General features: G+C 42.6%; 1 protein-coding gene across 1 annotated transcript; it reads left to right on the top strand.

Moving 5' to 3' along the window:
* Positions 1–1,737: 1,737 nt before the first annotated feature.
* On the top strand, positions 1,738–20,947 carry LOC141051053 (uncharacterized). The gene is made up of 6 exons (XM_073547875.1): positions 1,738–1,965; positions 2,095–2,274; positions 2,358–2,478; positions 4,394–4,491; positions 7,903–7,993; positions 18,838–20,947. Exons 1-6 carry the CDS (start codon positions 1,738–1,740, stop codon positions 20,004–20,006), a joined length of 1,887 nt encoding a protein of 628 aa, XP_073403976.1. The 3' UTR covers positions 20,007–20,947.
* The last annotated feature ends 1,684 nt before the right edge of the window (positions 20,948–22,631 follow it).

Raw genomic sequence — 22,631 nt, 5'->3', positions numbered from 1 at the left:
ATGGACTCCTGATACAGAGATGGCCTTTCAAGAACTCAAGCGAGCTCTGTACAAGCATCCTGTTCTGGTCGCACCAGACTTTAGCAAAGAATTTGTGGTCCAGACTGATGCTTCAAAAGTTGGGTTAGGCCTGTTTCACACATCAGTTTTTTCCATCAGTTAAAATCTGCTAAAATGGTGGACAACAGATACGTTGCTGTACTGACCACAACGTTTGGCACCGGACCGTTGTTTTAACGGATCCGGCGAAGGAAGAATTTTAAAGGAACCGCTGCCGAGCGAGAGAGAAAGAGAGACTGATGGGGAAAAACAGATGTGTGAAACAGGCCTTAGGAGTCGTGCTGTCACAGGAAGTCAATGGAGAAGAGCATCCTGTCCTATACCTCAGCTGAAAACTCTCTTCTTGTTAGAAGAATTATGCCATAGTTGAAAAGGTGTGTCTGGCTATAAAGAGGGCCGTAGACACCCTGAAGTACTATCTGCTAGGCCGTAGATTTAAGTTAGTGTCGGACCATGCCCCTCTGAGTTGGTTGAGAGAGAAGAAGGGTAAGAACGCCAGGGTGACTAGGTGGTTCTTATCCCTTCAAGATTTTGTATTCCACGTAGAGCATAGGCTAGGGAAGATATATGGCAACGTGGATGTTTTCTCCCGAATTCCCTGCTTAGTGTCTGAAGGTGTCAAAACCACCGGCTTTGGGCAGAAGAGGGGAATATGTGATAGGGTCAGTGGCACAGTGTATGAAGGGAGATACATGTAATTGCGTATACTACAGTCAGTGATGTAGAACCAGATTATTTTTGCCTCCAGCACGCTAAGTGGTGAGAGGGTTAATCTTAAAGTTACAATGGGCTGGTTTTATGTGATCACCCATAGCGTGGTAGGGTGCTCACTGTTTCCCCAGAAGCGACACTGGCATGTGTACTAGCAGGACCTACGGTGATGTCAAGATCATGTGATCATCACATGGTCCTGGTTAAATGTCTGGATATGAGAGACAGTCACTGTGTGTGTGTTTGGGAGAGGGAACACTCCCACATGGCTCCTGTAGAGCAAGGACTTGTTGTACTTTGTTTGTTTTGTTTTTCCATTAAGCCAGGAAGTCTCTGCTTTTGTTGTCGTGGACCCTGCCTTGGTCTATGCTGAATTTAATAAACCAGCAGGTGTTTCGCGACTATCCAAGTGTTCCTGTGTCTACCTGAAGAAGCAGCTAAGCATGTCAACTCCACACTATATATATTGTAGTGCCGCGGTCTCCTGAGGGATCTCCTTCCAGACCTGGACTAAAGCATCCGCCAACTTCTGGACAGTCTGTGGTGCATCGTGGCGCACTGCGCATGCCCGAGAACACTTGTCACAGTGCAGGCACCAGGATTCAAATCAAGAGGAGGCAGCTACGCACGGGGCATCATAATTGACAGATCATGGGTGGCGCTGAGGCCTCGGACAGGCATGATGGACTGATGGTAGGCGGCTGATACTGGGGGACACAACATACCTGTGGGACACATTACAGGTATGATGAGCTAATTATAAAAGTCGATATTTCAGCGTTACTGGGGGTCAGAAAAAGAGCCACCTTCACAGAGTGCAGCCTTAGTGCTGCTGAAGGTGGCTCTTTAACTGAAAAACACCCTGGGGGGGTGACAGGTTCCCTTTATTTTTTTGAGCAGTGTATATAGGTTGTTTTACTAGATGTAAGGAAGAAAACTAAATACTGTAAAATATTACATTTCCTCATGTTTCCCCTTATTATTGCCATTATTGTATTATTACCCAGGATTTTTATGATGTTACATCGGTTCATCTTCTCATTCAGGTCTCTACAATATTGGATTCTCTCACTGAAGATCTTCTACAGGAGAATTTTTCTGATTTACCCTTCAAAAATGGATATGGACAGAGACAAGATAGCAGAGAAGATATTACACCTCACTCTAGAGATCCTCTTCCACCTTACTGGAGAGGTGAGAGATTCGGATGACGCCACACTACATGATTCTTATCTATGGGATTAGCAGATGGACAGAACTGAAGAGGTGAGGACTCTGGAAATGTTTGTAGTGAGAATTATTAATGTGTCTCTCCATAACCAGGATTACACAGTGGTGAAGAAGACCTCTAGTGAGCGCTGTCAGGATCCTGAGTCTGAGGGATGGGGAAGACCCTTTAGCCCAATCACTGGGCCTCAACCTCACCCTTTAATATATGAGGACAACAATGACCAGAAGATCCTAGAACTCACCTACAAGATGATTGAGCTGCTGACTAGAGAGGTGACACTGCTGGGAATGTTGGGACATTCTACAGTAACGCTATGAAACGATCATGGGGATTACAGTATCACTGTATGTGTCAGGTTCCTATAAGGTGTCAGGATGTCTCCGTATATTTCTCCATGGAAGAGTGGGCGTTTTTAGAAGAACACAAAGATGTGTACAAAGACATAATGGATGTTCCCCAGCCCCTTACAACAACAGGTAACAGACAGGATATAATTATCTGTATGTAAAGAATCATAGAATGTTAGAGTTGGAAGGGACCTCAAGGGTTATTGTGTCCAACCCACTGCTCAATGCAGCGCAGGATTCTCTAAACCATCTCAGACAGATGTCTATCCAGCCTCTGTTTAAAGATTGCCATAGAACTCTCCCCACCTTTAGTGGAAGCCTGTTTCATTCATTGATCACCCTCACTTTCAAAATGTTTTTCAAATATCTAATGTGTCTCGTCCCTTTCAGTTTCATGCCATTGCTTCTTGTGCTTCCATGTGCAAATGAAAATAAGGATGATCCTTCTACATTGTGACATCCCTTCAGATATTTATTTTCAAACATTTTTATTGGATTTTAGTAAATAACAAGGGTTGGGAAAAGGGGAGGGAAAGAAGGGAAAGAAAGGGAATTAACAAAGGGAAAAGGGTGGGAAAGAGGATTAAGGGAATAAAAAGTAGAGAACTCAAGTCTTTTTAACAATGCCATACAAGTACATGAATATACATAAGTAATGTATCAAAATCCATACAATGCACATATATATGAAGCCAAGTTAGCGAATTCAAACTGCACCAAGTATAATTAAGTGTTACAGAATTTAGTGTTCCAAACCTTCCATTTGTTGGAATATCTGATCCCTTCAGATATTTGTAAACCGCTGTTAAGTCTCCTCTTAGCCTTCTTTTTTGCAAGCTAAACATTCCCAGATCCTTTAACCGTTCTTCATAGGATATACATTGCAGTCCTCTCACCATTATAATCTTCTTTAGATATGCCCCCCTCTTCCAATTTAATATACTTTTTTTCCTTTTTAACAGGTGACTAAGTTCTGTGTTCATCCATCCTGGTCTCTTTAAAGGCTTCCAACTCTTCCTTCTTTCCTTCTGTTACCGATTGTGCAGTGAGAATTTAATTTAGCAATCCTACTTGGAAATTTCTGTCCTTTAGAACATTCAGCCATTGGACCTTTCCTACCTTCTTTCTGAGTCCCTTAAAATCCGCCTTTCTGAAGTCCAATTTTAAAGTCTGAGTCCTCGATGGTCTCAATCCTCTGGTCATCCAAAATTCGAGGATAGCATGATTGCTGCCTCCTAAATTCCCAACCGCCTTTACTTCCTCAACCATTTCCTCCCTGATGGTAAGAATTAGGTCCAAGATGGCAGATCCTCTTGTTCTCACTTCTATGTTTTCAAAGTTAAAGTTATCAGCAAGAGCAGATATGTATTTTCTAGACCCATTACTTTTGCCTGAGAGATTCCCAAAAAATATCAGGATAGCAAAAATCTCCCATGATCACTATGTCATACTTTTTTGAGAACAGAGACATCAGATGTAAAAATAGTTCAGCTATATGTTCAGCCTGTCCAGGTGGCCTATAGTAAACACCTACAATAGTGTCCTTTCTGTTTTTCTGTCCGTGTATTTTTACCCAAACAGTTTGTCCAGAGCTTCCAGTCTCTGAAGCTTAGATCTCTGTGGAGATATACGTTTTCCTAACATACAATGCAACGCCTCATCCCCTCTTATTAATCCTGTTTCTAATAAATAAGTTGTAGGTTTAAAGGTTTGTATTCCAATCTTGTGTATCATCCTACCAAGTTTCAGTGATGGCTATGACATCAGAACTCTTCCTGTCTTAGAAGCTCCAATTATCCTTGTTTGTTTCTTATGCTCTGTGTTTTTATAGACACATTTTAGTTTGTAGTCAGTTTCTCTTGGTACTTTTTCCTCGCCATATATTTCCCATCCCATATTGCTCTAGTTTAAAGCTCTCTTGATGAGTGTAGCAAGGCGTCTACCAAACATGTGTTTTCCCTTTTTTGTAAGATGCAACCCATCTCTGGCAAGGAGTCCATCAGGACTCAAGAATGAATTAAGTCCCTGTATGTGTTTCCTCCAGATCTATCAAGTAAGATGACAACACCAGAGAGATTTCCCCGTCCTCTTCTTCCACAGGACTGTAAAGAAGAAAATCCCAATGTTCCTCAGGATCCTCAGGTAGATGAAAGAGAAGGTGCCATGAGAGCTCCCCTATGATGTGTAGACGGCTGTGAAGGTCTTGTGCTCAGAAATGTTTTATGCACCAGTATTACAGGGGGGGGAAAGTATTTAGTCAGCCACCAATTGTGCAAGTACTCCCACTTAAAAAGATTACAGAGGCCTGTAATTGACATCATAGGTAGACCACAACTATGAGAGTCAAAATGAGAAAACAAATCCAGAAAATCACCTTGTCTGATTTGGCAAGATATATTTTTTCAAATTATGATGGAAAATAAGTATTTGGTCATTAACAAAAGTTCATCTCAATATTTTGTTATACAGTGGGGCAAAAAAGTATTTAGTCAGTCAGCAATAGTGCAAGTTCCACCACTTAAAAAGATGAGAGGTGTCTGTAATTTACATCATAGGTAGACCTCAACTATGGGAGACAAACTGAGAAAAAAAAATCCAGAAAATCACATTGTCTGTTTTTTTTTCATTTTATTTGCATATTATGGTGGAAAATAAGTATTTGGTCAGAAACAAGCAATCAAGATTTCTGGCTCTCACAGACCTGTAACTTCTTCTTTAAGAGTCTCCTCTTTCCTCCACTCATTACCTGTAGTAATGGCACCTGTTTAAACTTGTTATCAGTATAAAAAGACACCTGTGCACACCCTTAAACAGTCTGACTCCAAACTCCACTATGGTGAAGACCAAAGAGCTGTCAAAGGACACCAGAAACAAAATTGTAGCCCTGCACCAGGCTGGGAAGACTGAATCTGCAATAGCCAACCAGCTTGGAGTGAAGAAATCAACTGTGGGAGCAATAATTAGAAAATGGAAGACATACAAGACCACTGATAATCTCCCTCGATCTGGTGCTCCATGCAAAATCCCACTCCGTGGGGTCAGAATGATCACAAGAACGGTGAGCAAAAATCCCAGAACCACGCGGGGGGACCTAGTGAATGAACTGCAGAGAGCTGGGACCAATGTAACAAGGCCTACCATAAGTAACACACTACGCCACCATGGACTCAGATCCTGCAGTGCCAGACGTGTCCCACTGCTTAAGCCTGTACATGTCCGGGCCCGTCTGAAGTTTGCTAGAGAGCATTTGGATGATCCAGAGGAGTTTTGGGAGAATGTCCTATGGTCTGATGAAACCAAACTGGAACTGTTTGGTAGAAACACAACTTGTCGTGTTTGGAGGAAAAAGAATACTGAGTTGCATCCATCAAACACCATACCTAGTGTAAAGCATGGTGGTGGAAACATCATGCTTTGGGGCTGTTTCTCTGCAAAGGGGCCAGGACGACTGATCCGGGTACATGAAAGAATGAATGGGGCCATGTATCGTGAGATTTTGAGTGCAAACCTCCTTCCATCAGCAAGGGCATTGAAGATGAAACGTAGCTGGGTCTTTCAACATGACAATGATCCAAAGCACACCGCCAGGGCAACGAAGGAGTGGCTTCGTAAGAAGCATTTCAAGGTCCTGGAGTGGCCTAGCCAGTCTCCAGATCTCAACCCTATAGAAAACTTTTGGAGGGAGTTGAAAGTCCGTGTTGCCAAGCGAAAAGCCAAAAACATCACTGCTCTAGAGGAGATCTGCATGGAGGAATGGGCCAACATACCAACAACAGTGTGTGGCAACCTTGTGAAGACTTACAGAAAACGTTTGACCTCTGTCATTGCCAACAAAGGATATATCACAAAGTATTGAGATGAAATTTTGTTTCTGACCAAATACTTATTTTCCACCATAATATGCAAATAAAATGAAACAAAAACAGACAATGTGATTTTCTGGATTTTTTTTTCTCAGTTTGTCTCCCATAGTTGAGGTCTACCTATGATGTAAATTACAGACACCTCTCATCTTTTTAAGTGGTGGAACTTGCACTATTGCTGACTGACTAAATACTTTTTTGCCCCACTGTATATCCTTTGTTGGCAATGAGAGAGGTCAAACGTTTTCTGTAAGTCTTCACAAGGTTGGCACACACTGTTGGTGGTATGTTGGCCCATTCCGCCATGCAGATCTCCTCTAGAGCAGTAATGTTTTGGGCCTGTTGCTGGGCAACATGGATTTTCAAGTCCCTCCAAAAGTTTTCTATGGGGTTGAGATCTGGAGACTGGCTAGGGCAATCCAGAACCTTCATATGCTTCTTACAAAGTCACTCCTTTGTTGCCCTGGTGGTGTGCTTGGGCTAATTATCATGCTGTAAGACTCATCCATGTTTCATCTTGAATGCCCTTGCTGATGGAAGGAGGTTTCAACTCAAAATCTAACGATACATAGCCCCATTCATTCTTTCATGTACACGGATCAGTCATCCTGGTCCCTTTGCAGAGAAACAGCACCAAAGCATGATGTTGCCACCCCCATGCTTCACAGTAGGGATGGTGTTCTTTGGAAGCAACTCAGAATTCTGTCTCCTCCAAACACGGCGAGTTTTGTTTCTACCAAACAGTTCTACTTTGGTTTCATCAGACCATATGACATTCTCCCAATACTTTTCTGGATAATCCAAATGCTCTCTAGCAAACTTCAGACGGGCCCAGACATGTACTCGCTTAAGCAGGGGGACACGTCTGGCACTACAGGATCTGAGTCCCTGGTGGCGTAGATGGTTAATGATGGTAACCTTTGTTACGGTGGTCCCAGCTCTATGCAGGTCATTCACTGGGCCTCCTGTGTGGTTCTGGGATTTTTGCTCACCGTTCTTGTGATCATTTTGACCCCAAGGGGTGAGATCTTGCATGGAGCCCCAGATCAAGGGAGATAATCAGTGGTCTTGTATGGCTTCCATTTTCTTACTATTGCTCCCACAGTTGATTTCATCACACCAAACTGCTTGCCTATTGCAGATTCAGTCTTCCCAGCCTGGTGCAGGGATACAATTTTGTTTCTGGTGTCCTTCGACAGCTCTGGTCTTCACCATAGTGGAGTTTGGGGTTTGACTGTTTGAGGTTGTGGACAGGTGTCTTTTATATTGATAACAATTTCAAACAGTCAAACAGATGCCATTACTACAGGTAATGAGTGGAGAACAGAGGAGCCTCCTAAAGAAGATACAGGTCTGTGAGAGCCAAAAATCTTGCATGTTTTTAGTTGACCAAATACTTATTTTCCACCATAATTTGAAAAATAAATCTTTCCAAACCAGACAAGGTGATTCTCTGTGCATTTTTCTCATTTTGACTCTCATAGTTGTGGTCTACCTATGATGTAAATTACAGGCCTCTCTCATCTTTTTAAGTGGGAGAACTTGCACAATTAGTGGCTGACTAAATACTTTTTTCCCCACTGTATATGTTTTATACTTGTGTAATGAGAACAGTGGAGATGGCAGGATTAGAGCTGATCATAGATGTGACGTCTCCATCTGTCTGTGACTTTTACAAATTTTGTTTCAGAGTAAAGATCTCACTCACATTGATACTACAGAGACATATGTGAAGAGTGTTGAGCATTGTAAAGAGGAGATTCCTACATATGACCACCCAGGTGAGTAATAACCACTAAATGCTGAAAAGTAACAGATTCTTCTCAGTCACCATCTGTGACTGCTATATTGGTCGTCTAGTCCGGTTGTATCACAATCGTGTGATAACCATTTTGCCTCCAGACCACAACATTCTCATCCACCCAAAACTGTTCAATTGACTTTGGGCATTGTAAGCCCTTTTCTATAGAACTTACATCCAGTAAGATCCACCTACCAACTGAAATTAGAAGATACTGACCCTTACCTGTCCAGATGTGTAAGCTACAAAGACAAATGACAGCGTAGAATGTGCTGACAAGTTAGGAAATCACTTGATGAAAAATATTATGATGGGCCTCTAAGAGAAAGTGGAGGATAATGATGCTGTGGACTTCCTAGAACTCTGATATCTTATTGGATGAATCTACCTTCTCTCCCGTCTATGCTGCTGAATGTGCTCTTATGGTCCCTACAAGACCAGGTCCAGTCTTCTTGATTAAACTTCACTTTTATGATCCACAACATTGAATGTGCAGTGAGGGACAAGTGTTAATGTATGCACAATAACAGAGTTTCCCTTTATCCTGACTTTTCAATTTCTTTTAAAACCTACTAAATTGTAACAGGATTGCTATAAACCATACAAATAATGTTATATGTGTGCCATGATATATCACTAAGCTTTGCATGGTTGATTACTGTAATATACATCATGTGAAGACACAACGGGTTGGCGGGTGTCCCGATCCCCTAGCCGAAACCGCATGGTCCAGGTATCGTCCCACCGAACACCCGTTCTCCTTTTAACATGGGTGTAATGCTATTCAGACAATACAGTGTTATGAATGAGTCACCGTAGGAGGCAAAAGCAGAAATACAAGCTAAGTCCAGAAAACCAGAGAAGTTGGCAACTATCAGATTGCAGACCCCTGAACCTATAAACACAACTAGCAGTAGCCGTGGGGGGTCCTACGATGCCCTAGACCCCTCGATCACAGCCGGAGAATTAAATAAGCCTAAAGACAGAAAGGGGAAATCTAAACTGCCCCAGAGCAGACCCCAAAGAAATAGGCAGCCCCCAACATATAATGACGGTGAAGCAAGATGAAAACACTAACACAGACAGAAAGATAGACTGAGCAAAGACGGGGCCCAAAACTACCTAGATAGGAAAGGACAGGAAGGCTGCTGTCTGCAATCTGCCAAAACCCTATCAAAGACATAAGCCAACAAGCTGATTTGAAAAAGGCCCTGAAGCAGCTAGGCTTCAAAAACTAAATCAGCACTCAGGTATTTTCAGAAGACAGAGCTAAAGGAATTCAGCACACCCCAGCAGGGAATGGCAGAAATCCAGAAAAACAAAGCAAAACAAAGTCAAAGCACCAAAGCAAAAGGCCGAGCAGCAAACTTAGCTTTAGAGGAGCAGGAATTCAGACTGGTCTCCAAGGATCCCACAGAGAAATCACCCGCAGGGCAGAAGGGCGTCGGCAGCCTTATATCCAGTCAGTAACTCCACTCAGCCAGTCAGTCATCAGCCTCAGGTGTTTGATAATCAGGCTCACTACCTTTCTTTACCAGAAGAGGGAGTTCCTCGGGCCTCAGTAATGAAGGGGAAAATGAACTCACAACAGTACCTCCCCCTTGAGGAGGGGTCACCGAACCCTCAACTACGCCACCAGGGCGATCAGGGTGAGCCCGATGAAAGGCATGCACCAATCTTTTGGCATGAATATCAGAGGCAGGGACCCAGGAATTATCCTCCTTACCATAACCCTTCCACTTAACCAAATACTGGAGTCTCTGTCTAGCCAGACGGGAATCCAGTACTTTCTCTACCTCATATTCCATGTTAACTTCAACCAATACAGGGTCTGGAGGTGCCACCCCCGGAACAGGTTCAACAAACCTCTTCAACAAAGATTTATGGAACACATTATGGATTTTAAATGTGACAGGAAGAGCCAAACGAAAAGAGACCGGATTAATAATCTCCACAATCTTGTAAGGTCCAATAAATCTAGGCTTAAACTTAGGAGAAGCCACCTTCATAGCAATATTTTTTGATGATAACCACACCATATCACCAACCTTAAACTGGGGACCAATGGTCCTATGTCGGTTGGAAAACCGCTGGGCCTCTTCCTGGGAGAGAGATAACTTATCCACCACTTGGTCCCAGATCTGATGCATTCTCTCCACCACAGTGTCAACACCTGGGCAGGCAGAGGGCTCCACCTGCCCTGAAGAAAATCGAGGATGAAACCCAAAGTTACAAAAAAAAGTGACATCAAAGTGGCAGAACTAGCTCTATTATTTAAAGCAAATTCGGCCAAGGGCAAAAATGAAACCCAATCATCCTGATCAGCAGAAATAAAACATCTCAAATATGACTCCAAGGTCTGGTTTGTTCTCTCTGTCTGCCCATTGGTCTGAGGGTGAAAAGCAGTGGAGAAAGACAACTGAATTCCCAGCCTGGAACAGAAAGTTCTCCAAAATCTAGACACAAACTGGACTCCTCTGTCAGACACAATGTTCTCAGGAATCCCGTGCAAAAGAACCACCTGTTGTAAAAACAGGGGCACCAACTCAGAGGAAGACGGCAACTTAGGGAGTGGTACAAGATGAACCATCTTAGAGAACCTATCACAAATCACCCAAATAACAGTCATCCTTTGAGAGACAGGCATATCAGAGATGAAATCCATTGAAATATGGGTCCATGGCCTCTTGGGGACAGGCAAAGGCATCAACAACCCACTAGAGCGAGAACACGATTTAGACTGGGAGCATGTACCACAGGACTGCACAAAATTCCTGACATCACGAGACAAGGAGGGCCACCAAAAAAACCGACTCACCAGATCTCTAGTACCAAAAATACCTGGATGACCAGCCAAAGCAGAGCAATGAACTTCAGACATCACTCTCTTCTTCCACTGGTCAGGAACATACAACTTTCCACTGGGACAACGCTCAGGTTTGTCCTCTTGGAACTCTTCCAGAGTATGTCTCAAATCGGGCGAGATGGCAGAAAGAACTACCCCTTCGCCTAAGATGGTAGCAGGCTTGGTCACCACAGGAGAATCAGCAAAGAAGCTCCTAGAGAGGGCGTCTGCCTTGACATTCTTCGTTCCAGGAAGAAAAGAAACCACAAAATCAAAACGTGTAAAAAACAAGGCCCACCTAGCCTGTCTAGGGTTCAAGCGCTTAGCCGACTCTAGGTAAATCAAATTCTTGTGGTCAGTGAGGACCACGACTTGATGCTTAGCTCCCTCCAACCAATGTTTCCACTCCTCAAATGCCCATTTCATGGCCAACAGTTCCCTATTCCCCACATCATAGTTACGTTCAGATGGAGAGAACTTTCGGGAAAAGAAAGCACAGGGATTCATTTTAGATGTTACAGGATCCTTTTGGGACAAAACAGCTCCTGCACCAATCTCAGAAGCATCCACCTCTACCTGGAATGGAAGTGAGACATCAGGTTGCCGCAAAACCGGGGCGGAGGTGAATCTTCGCTTCAGCTCCTGAAAGGAACAAACAGCCTCCGGAGACCAATTTAACACATCAGCACCTTTCTTAGTCAAATCAGTCAATGGCTTGGCAATACTAGAAAATTTTGCTATAAATTTCCGATAAAAATTAGCAAAACCCAAAAACTTCTGGAGGGCCTTCAAAGAAGTGGGCTGAACCGAATCGTAAATGGCCTGTACCTTGGCCGGGTCCATTTCAATAGTTGACGGGGACAAAATAAATCCCAAAAAAGAAATCCTCTGTACTCCAAAAAGGCATTTAGATCCTTTGACATACAGGGAATTCTCCCTCAAGATCCGGAACACAGTCCGAATATGTTCCACGTGAGAATCCCAATCCTTGGAGAAGATCAAAATATCATCCAGATAGATAATCAAAAATGTATCGACAAAATCTCGGAAAATATCGTTCATGAAGCACTGGAAGACAGAAGGAGCATTAGTGAGCCCAAAAGGCATCACCAGGTACTCAAAATGTCCCTCCGGAGTATTAAACGCCGTCTTCCATTCATCCCCATGCTTAATGCGAATAAGATTATACGCCCCCGTGAGGTCAAGCTTGGTAAACCAGCAAGCATCTTTAACTCTGGAGAATAGATCAGAAATCAGGGGTAACGGATACTGATATTTAACAGTAATTTTATTGAGGGCACGATAATCAATACAAGGTCTTAATGATCCATCCTTTTTGGCTACAAAAAAAAAAACGGCACCTAAGGGTGACGAGGATGGTCTAATATGACCCTTCTCCAACACCTCCTTAATATAGGATCGCATAGCCTCGTGCTCGGGTACAGATAAATTGAAGAGCCGACCCTTGGGAAATTTACACCCCGGGCTCGGTTCAATTGCACAGTCATAACTCCTATGAGGAGGCAGAGACTCAGACTCATTCTCACTAAATACATCATAAAAGTCCGCCAAATAATCAGGAACATCATGCGACTGAGGAGAGGTGGAAAACACCGGAGCCTCACTAAAGGCACACCGACAACCCCAACTCACCACAGACACAGATTTCCAATCCAAAACTGGATTATGAATTTGTAACCAGGGAAATCACAGAACAATAGTATCATGCAGATTATGCAACACCAAAAATCTGCAATTTTCTTGATGGTCTGGGGCGACCCGCATTACCACCTGGGTCCAAAACTGAGGTTTATTTTTAGCCAAAGGAGTAGCATCAATCCCCCTCAAAGGGATAGGCGTCTGCAGAGGTGTCATCGGAAATCCACAACGTTTAGCAAAATCCAAGTCCATTAGGTTTAGGGCTGCTCCCGAATCCACAAAAGCCTTGGCGGAAAATGTGGACAGGGAGCAGATCAGAGTAATAGCCAGAAGAAACTTAGGTTGAACACCCCCAACAGAAAACGTGTGTGCAAAGCGTTTCTCTTGTTTAGGACAGACAGAAATAATATGCGAGGCACCTCCACAGAAAAAACACAACTTATTACGCCTTCTGAACTCCTGACGCTGCTCTCTGGAAAAAACTCTATCACATTGCATAGGTTCAGACATTTGTTCAACAGGTGGCAACACCTCTCGTGCAGCTTTGCGTTCGCGCAAACGCCGATCAACCTGAATGGCTAATGACATAGAATCGTCAAGACCAGAGGGAACAGGAAATCCCACCATAGTATCTTTTACGGCTTCTGACAACCCCTTCCGAAAGAGAGCAGCCAAGGCATTATCATTCCAGGTAGTAAGTACTGCCCACTTTCGGAATTTTTGACAGTACAAATCTGCAGAATCACGACCCTGGTTCAATGCCAGCAGGGTCTTTTCAGCCTGATCAATGGCATTAGGTTCGTCATACAACAACCCCAAGGCCTGAAAAAATGCATTCACATTAGTCAGAATAGGATCATCTGGTTTCAAAGAAAACGCCCAATCCTGGGGATCGCCACGCAGCAAAGAGATGACAATTTTAACCTGCTGCGCGGAGCTCCCTGACGAGTTAGGCTTCAAGGCAAAAAATAATTTACTATTATTTTTGAAATTCAAAAATTTAGACCGATCCCCAAAAAATACATCAGGTGTAGGAATCTTTGGTTCAGCAGCATGTGAATGAGCAAGGTAGGCGGAAATTCCCCGCACTTCCGCAGCGAGCTGCTCCACACGATCAGACAATTGCTTTATCTCCATTGAGAAAAAAAAAAATTCCCCCTACGGCCTCAGAGATATAGAGGAAAAAATATACACACTTTTTTTTTTTTTTACAAATCTTTCCTGCTATTGAGTACCCTAGGATCTGCGGTATGGCGGGTGATTCTGTTATGAATGAGTCACCGTAGGAGGCAAAAGCAGAAATACAAGCTAAGTCCAGAAACCAGAGAAGTTGGCAACTATCAGATTGCAGATCCCTGAACCTATCAACACAACTAGCAGTAGCCGTGGGGGGTTCCTACGATGCCCTAGACCCCTCGATCACAGCCGGAGAATTAAATAAGCCTAAAGACAGAAAGGGGAAATCTAAACTGCCCCAGAGCAGACCCCAAAGCAATAGGCAGCCCCCAACATATATTGACGGTGAAGCAAGATGAAAACACTAACACAGACAGAAAGATAGACTGAGCAAAGACGGGGCCCAAAACTACCTAGATAGGAAAGGACAGGAAGGCTGCAATCTGCCAAAACCCTATCAAAGACATAAGCCAACAAGCTGATATGAAAAAGGCCCTGAAGCAGCTAGGCTTCAAAAACTAAATCAGCACTCAGGTATTTTCAGAAGACAGAGCTAAAGGAATTCAGCACACCCCAGCAGGGAATGGCAGAAATCCAGAAAAACAAAGCAAAACAAAGTCAAAGCACCAAAGCAAAAGGCCGAGCAGCAAACTTAGCTTTAGAGGAGCAGGAATTCAGACTGGTCTCCAAGGATCCCACAGAGAAATCACCCGCAGGGCAGAAGGGCGTCGGCAGCCTTATATCCAGTCAATAACTCCACTCAGCCAGTCATCATCATCAGCCTCAGGTGTTTGATAATCAGGCTCACTACCTTTCTTTACCAGAAGAGGGAGTTCCTCGGGCCTCAGTAATGAAGGGGAAAATGAACTCACAACAATACACCGTGAGGGTAAAACAATGTGGCAATACTTTATCGACGCACAAAGCAGGCAGATAACACGTAGAACAGTCCCAGGAAAATACCCCAAGGTAGTGCACATTACAGAGTCTCACCCTTCCGCTGACTTGCCGGGATAAGAGGAGCTGTGACTTCAGAGCTTCCAGGGTTGACTACCCCACCTCCTACACGCACACACAGAGAGGAGGTAACGACAAGCTTAGGAAGATGACAGTCCATTGAGGTACGAGGCCAAATGTCCAGATGGTCCCAACCTGGTTTCACTAAATGTATCAATGGTGCCAGGTGAATGGATGGTCCCAACCTAGTTTCTCCAAACGTATCCATGGTGCCAGGTGATGGGGTTGTCCAAACCTGATTTCCCCAAATGTATCCATGGTGCCAGGTAACCGAATGGTCCCAACCTGGTTTCTCCAAATGTATTGTGAGGTAGTGCTGTCATTCAATTAGGGGATTCTCGCTTAGCCGCCACTAAACCAGATCCAGCACGGGTTTTCATAAAGCAGTATAGTCCATGAGGTTTATTCATCATCATAAACCAAAGCAATATGCAACAGCATATAAACAGCAGAGCGTCCCTTATAGCTTCACTCTGTACAACCTGTGTGAACACAGGGTTTACAATGTCCAGCATACAGGCTCTCTTAGCCTCATTTATCTCACCCACGTCCGGGTCTCCTCATGGCTGCTTCAGCTTACTGCAGACGTTCATTCCCTCCCATGGGAACCCTCAGACACGTGCAGCCATTCACCACAGCCACTTCACAGGCTGTTAGCCAGGAAGCTCCATCTCAGCGGGACCTTCCACACTGGACCAATTGGGTCCCAGCATTCACCACATGTGACCTACCCTGGCCACATTATATGGTTCATAGCCACGCCCACCGGGTCACATGAATCTGACCTCATCACAGGTCCTTCAAGCACTTACACACTCTTTACAACAGTGTTCTTTAAACACACCCCCTGGGTAGGTTTGTAGGTAACTGGCCCGCCCATCTCCCTAGTTACCTGGAGACTTCTCCTTGTCACATTAAAGCAGCACCTCAGCAGTATCACTGCTGATCAACACATAAGTCTCCATCTCAAAGCCACTCACTTTGAGATACATAATGGCCATTCAGTATTCTGCCATTCATCCTTTCTCCTGGGACATCCACACAGCGCCCCCTAGCAGACACAGTGGTTACTACACCACAGTATCCATAGGTTCCAGATGACCGGATGGTCCCAATCTGGTTTTCACAAATGTATCTATGGTGCCAGGTGACCGCATGGTCTCAACCTGGTTTTCACAAATGTACCTATGGTACCAGGTGACTGCATGGTCTCAACCTGGTTTTCACAAATGTATCCATGGTTCAGCGATGGTCAATGGAGCAAATCTGTATTCTTCCAACTGGGGACGAGGTCCCCTAAGCTGGTATCCTGTAGAATGACAAATCTGTGTCCCTCGTGATGGAGCCATGATGTCTTGGCTGCAATCCTGTAGAATCCCTGGCTGAATCTCTCTCTCTCTCATACAGATGCATATCACCGCTTTTTATGTTTAACAAGTGTCCTTCAATCCAGCATCACAGATAAGAGAAAGAATAGTGACTAGCAACTTGCATTGTTTGATTATCTAATCTATTTGCATAGATTTTCCTCCTCTGCTTTGAATGCCAACAAACTGGCTGGCATGGACAATTTTTATTTAGCATTTCACATCATTTGTCATCAAGGATAAGAGCAGGATATGTTACATCAAATGTCAATTTGCAATACAATATGACAGGCTTACACAAGCAAGTGTCTGTTTTCTTGACCAACCAGAAAGAAACAGATATATTCAGAAGTCAACATATAGATAACAGTCTATTCTTCCTGGCTTGCTAAAAATTGACATCTGGTTAATTAAGATACAATGCTGTGTCTCCACAATACATTTATTCACACCTGTAGGAGACATGTTGGCAAGGCTCGAGCCCTGGTTTCATGGATTCACTAAAGGTCATAAATTGCATTGTTTTCAAGCCTAAGGAATTCTGATTACTGCACAATCTCTCCCGAAATGGGGAGCACTAATACTTTCTCTACTCTTCTGGTCAGGACTCATAGTGGCTCCAATGTTCCACTATAAATGAGTGCTACTCCGGTTTAATGTTAGAACTCTCCCTTCATATATATGTTGCTGTTGGGGATGTAACCTAAAATAAAAAAAAATACTTTTTTACAGCTTCATTCTGTACGATAGTTTGATTGTGTTGGGAATGGCCTGCCTCATTTATGTGAGTCTACAACTCCCTGGTTTCTTTAAAAAAAGATTTCCTTTACCTCTTCCAAATGCCCGAGATTTAAAATGAAAACACCTCAGCTCTGCACTATTATAAAAAGTTTATTATATTTCTTGAAACTAATCTGACAGAAAATATTGTCTCTTACAAGAGTTTACATTGCCAATTGCCACCGAGTCACATACTCTAATTACCCCAGAGATGTTTCACCACCAGTTACTCATTTTTTGACTGATGAAGACTGTTGAGTTTGATCATTTCAATAGATATATTGTTGTCTATAGTCACATTTTTTTGACTACAGTAGAAAGGGTTCAAAAATCTTTGATTCACACCACTTCCCGCAGCCAGTTTTGTGTTCCTAATCAGGCTCCATTTTTTAAATCTGACATGTGCAACTTTTTGTGGTGATAACTTTTGGAATTCTTCAGAAAGGATAATAGTAAACAAATGGATCTTACAAATTATTTTCTGACTTCTCTTGAATCCGTCAATACCCTATATATGGTTGTACACTACTGTCTAGGCACATGACAGGGTTAAGATGGGAAGGAGTGCAATTTAGCTATTTTAATGTAGATCTTGCTGGAATAGTTTGCTAATCCTATATATTGGGAGCACTGTTCAAGGTCACCTGGCAGCCCAAAAGATGGCTACCTTGAACAGCCATGGCGCTATCTACTCATTTTTCCAAATCCCATGATTTTCCTTGCTCATCACCCTTTAACCCCATGGATCTGGACTTACAATGAGACCCCTAGGCTTGGACCACAGTGTTACTAACTGTTCGGTGGTGTGAGATAGCAAGAAGAATAGTCAGGTAGGTGGGTCAGAAACAGGAGAAGAGAGAAAATATAAAATCAGAACAGGCAAGAGTAGTCCGTAAACTGGAAACAAGTAGACAAGCCAGAAGGTGAGCACAGAGGACTGAACCAGAGGAGAACAATGCTGTATGTGGCAGATTCTTATATTCTTCAAGCTTTAGTGGGGTGTGGTGCTTTCCAGTTGGCTGAAGCAGGGAACAGATTACTTCAGCTGGACAGCACACAGACCCATACTGACAGACTGGATGGCACTACAGTTCCCAGGCACCCTAATCCTAGCGGCAGGACAGAACCTACGCTGCCCAGAGCTTCTGGCTCTGACATCTCCTTCATTACGAACGTCGCCTGCAGAATGAATAAGGCAAACCCTGATGACACAGCAGACGTCGCAAGAGCAAATCTCAGAGGAGATGGGGCACACCATTTGCAGAAGCCGCAATGTGACAAAATGGCAGAAAATCAGAGCAATAAAAATTCTTATAAAGGGACTTCATTTTGGAAATTATAACTTTGAGTTAATTAATCTGTGAGAATAGTGACTATTTTGACTCCACAGGCATTTTCTGGAAATTAGCACACAGTGGATGTTGGAGAGTGAAAATAGCACATTTGCCATTTTATTACCCATCACATACTGCCCAGAGTATACTCTAGGAGACACACACACACTGTAAATTAAGTGGTTTCTTCTCATTAAATATAGTTTAGGCACACAGTCAGTTTCAGAAGTGAGGGGGAGATTTGACTTTGCGAGTGCGGACATTGCTGGATTGGTTCGTGGAAGCCATGTTGCTTTTCAAGAGTCTTTGAGCCGTAATAGTGTTGAAACCTCTGTTTTTCCATTGACTGATGATGGAACTGAGTAGGGACACATTTTTATTGGTATTATTTTCTCCTACATAATATGGCTTGGTGCCTTTTTATTTAATATTTGGGAGGCAAAATTTACAAACAGTTGAACACCACGCTCTAATGGTTCATGCTATGAGGTTCTCTATTAGTCTGTAAATTGTCATTGTCTTGGTGAATAATTCAAAATTTTGACATAACTTGCCATTTTTATTGACAGTTTAAGTAGAAACATAAAAAAGTATAAAAATCAAGGATTATTTTTATTAAAAAAATAATTGGTTTTCTTTTTGGCAGATGACATTACCATGAGATCAGAGGGACAGCTGACATCTTCAGTCGTTAAATCGGATGATCTTGAGATCACACAGGATACAATTGAAGTGAATGCCATTACTCCAGATATACCATCATTCCTTCTCCATAAAGATTTGTCATCTGATCCCTTGAAACAGGTCCCGTCTTCTGAATCATTACCGACTACTAAGGAAAATCAAAGTCCTAAAATAAGCATCAAAAAACAAATTGCTCCTAAAGCAAAGAAGTCATTTTCACATTCAGAATATGGGAAATGTTTTAACCAGAAATCAGATTTTGTTAAGCACCAGAGATCCCACACAGGGGAAAAGCCTTTTTCCTGTTCAGAGTGTGGAAAATATTTTACAAAGAAATCAAATTTTGTTCAGCATCAGAGAATTCACACAGGGGAGAAACCTTTTTCCTGTTCAGAGTGTGGAAAATATTTTACACAGAAATCAAATTTTGTTAAGCACCAGAGAATTCACACAGGGGAGAAGCCTTTTTCTTGTTTAAAATGTGGAAAATGTTTTAGGGAGAAATCAGATTTGGTTAAGCACCAGAGAATTCACACAGGGGAGAAGCCTTTTTCTTGTTCAGAATGTGGAAAATGTTTTAACTGGAAATCGCTTTTTAATAGCCATCAGAAAAACCACACAGGGGAGAAACCTTTTACCTGCTCAGAATGTGGAAAATGTTTTACAGAAAAATCAAGTTTTATGAGACATCAGAAAACTCACATAGGGGAGAAGCCTTTTTCATGTTCAGAATGTGGAAAATGTTTTCGAGATAAATCATCTCTTTTTACACATCAAAGAACTCACACAGGGGAGAAGCGTTTTTCATGTTTAGAATGTGGGAAATGCTTTAACCATGAATCGGCTCTTGTAAAGCACCAACGAATTCACACAGGGGAGAAGCCTTTTTCATGTTCAGAATGTGGGCAATGTTTTAACCAGAAAACGCATCTTGATAGCCACCAGAGAACCCACACAGGAGAGAAGCCTTTTTCATGTTCAGAATGTGGGAAATGTTTTAACCGGAAAGCGCATCTTGATAGCCACCAGAGAAACCACACGGGGGAAAAGCCTTTTTCATGTTCAGAATGTGAGAAATGTTTTATGAATAAATCATCTCTTCTTAGTCACCAGAGAACTCACACAGGGTAGAATCCCTTTTCATGTTCAGAATGTGGTAAATGTTTTAACCAGAAATCACATAAACTGCTGAGATGGTTGTGGATTTTAGGAAAGATCAACATGAGATACTTCCAATCTACATCCATGACGAAGTGGTTCTTAGGGTCACAGAGACCAAATTCCTTGGTGTTATCATCTCTCATGATCTTAAATGGGGGAAAAACGTGGATGCTGTTATAAGAAAAGCACAACAGAGGATGTTCTTCCTGCGTCAGCTGAAAAGATATGGTTTGTCTAAGAATCTGCTGATCTTATTCTTTAATGCTGTCATCAGATCTGTGATTTGTTCCTCTCTGATAGTCTGGTATGGGGGAGCCACTGCGCATGACAAACTCCGCTTACAAAGGACTTTCAGAACAGCAGAGAGAATTATAGGTTCCCCCCTGCCTAAAATCCAGGATCTTTATGATAAGAGTATTCGATCCCACGCATTGAAAATTTCATCCGATCCCTCTCACCCAGGACACTCCTCATTCCAACTACTCCCTTCAGGACGTCGCTTCAGAGTCCCCAAATGCAGCACCAACCGCCATATGAACAGCTTCTATCCACTCTCTGTTCAACAATTAAATCGTCATGTGTAGACTATATAATGTATCTGTCTTGTTAGATGTTACTTGTTGTATCTGTTGTTATATATTATGTTGCCTCTTTGCCACAAAGAATTCCTTGTATATATGTAATATGTACTTGGCGATAATAAATTTGATTGATTGATTGATTGATAGCCACCAGAGAACCCACACAGGGAAGAAGCTTTTTTTCCTGCTCAGAATGTGAAAATGTTTTGTGAAGAAATCATCTCTTCTTAGTCATTAGAGCAGTCACACAGGGGAGAAGCCTTTTTCATCTTCTTAATGTGTAAATTTTTTTACATGGAAATCAACTCTTAATAAACACCAGAGAAGTCACACAGGGAGAAGCCTTTTTTATGTTCAAAATGTTGTAAATGTTTTATCTTCTTAAAAGGGTTGTACATTACTAGGACAAGCTCCTGTCATTCCTGATGTTTGGCCTCGTTAAAATAAAAATACTCAACTCATTTCCCGCGCCGGCCACATTTCAGCAGTATTCGGACTCGCTTTGCTGGGTCTCACGTGAGGTTGTTGCATCACACGAGCCCTGTCAACACCAGCTTCACTGTCCCCACCTTTGTGTGTATTGAACATAAACAAGAAGCCAGGGCTGCTGCTGCGGCTGCTCTCTTACGCCCTCTTATTGTTCGATTTGTCTAAAGGAGGTGACAATGATTCCAGTACAAGGCTCACATAACGTAACAACCTCACATGAGCTCCGGGAACGCAAGTGTTGACACTGTTGTAATGGCGTCGGGATGGGAGGTTTGTATAATTTTAACAGGACCAAACATGAGGAATGCGAAGGGGTTGTCCAAGTAGCGATCAACCCCCTTTAAACATCCAAAATCCCACACAGGGAGAAGCCGTTATCATACTTTAAGAGTGTAATAAATGAATTACAGGAAAATCTTATTTTGTTGACCATCAAAAATAACTCAAATGGAAAGAAACTAAATATTATTGACAAATTGTACAAAAACATAATAGACTTACTAAATGAGTAAGGGAACTTACTTTATAGCTTAATGTATTTTACGGACTATTAGACGCTTTTAGCAAGAAAAAAATCTTGCTAATAAGTGACTGTGTCTTATAAACTGGAGGCTGCTTCCTGTGACAGAGGAGAACGCTGAGAAAGTGTCCTTCCTGATCTCTCCCCTCCAGCCCCACACTTATCTAACTGATCGGCACAGAGCAGGAGAGGAAGGTACTGGGGCCTGCACAGAGACTGCATGTCTTGATTAAGCAGCTAAAGGACATCCCACACGAATTGCTCAGGGACTTTTTAAATCATGTAAATCAATCACATGAGCTGGAAGGAATTACAAAATGAGATAATGTATATACGGTGTATGTGTTGGCAAATGTGACTATGTAGTAGAGATGTTTATATATAAATGTGTGTATGTAGCAGAGCTGTATGTATGTAAATGTGCATGTGTAGCAGAACTGTGTGCATGTTAATGGACGTATGTAGCAGAGCTGTGTATGTGTAAATATGCAAATATAGCATAGCTGTGTGTTTATATAGATGTGCATATGTAGTAGAGCTGTGTATGTGTAAATGTGCCTATGTAGCGTAGATGTGTGTGTATGTAAATGTGCTTATGTAGTAGAGGTGTGTGTGTATGGAAATGTACATATGTCTCAGAGCTGTATGGATATAAATGTGCATATGTAGCAGAGCTGAGTGTGTGTGCTACTGTCCATGCAGCAGTGTTGTGTGTATATATGTGCGATGAAGAGTGTTCATTAATGTTCGTTCTGTGAAGCTACATGTAAATAAAACACATGGCGCAGAGAAGCTGTAACACTTCGCTATTCCTATTCTACACTAGTGCATTAACATTTGTAGTATTCACCCTGTGACGACATGGTGGCAGTGGGTGTTCTCGTGCACAGGCCTTGCAGTGCTCATCAAACTGGTTGCCCGTACTTCTCTTCCTGGGAAGAACACTACTCAGACAATACAGGGTGAGGAAACCACACTCCGGTAAGACTTAATTGTGTCAAACAG

The sequence above is a fragment of the Dendrobates tinctorius genome, unplaced genomic scaffold (genome assembly GCF_039654945.1).
Source record: "Dendrobates tinctorius isolate UK_male_01 unplaced genomic scaffold, ASM3965494v1 ptg000155l, whole genome shotgun sequence".
NCBI lineage: Eukaryota > Metazoa > Chordata > Amphibia > Anura > Dendrobatidae > Dendrobates > Dendrobates tinctorius.
The sequence above is the reverse complement of the archived record's forward strand: the minus strand, read 5'-3'. Positions and strand labels throughout refer to the sequence as shown.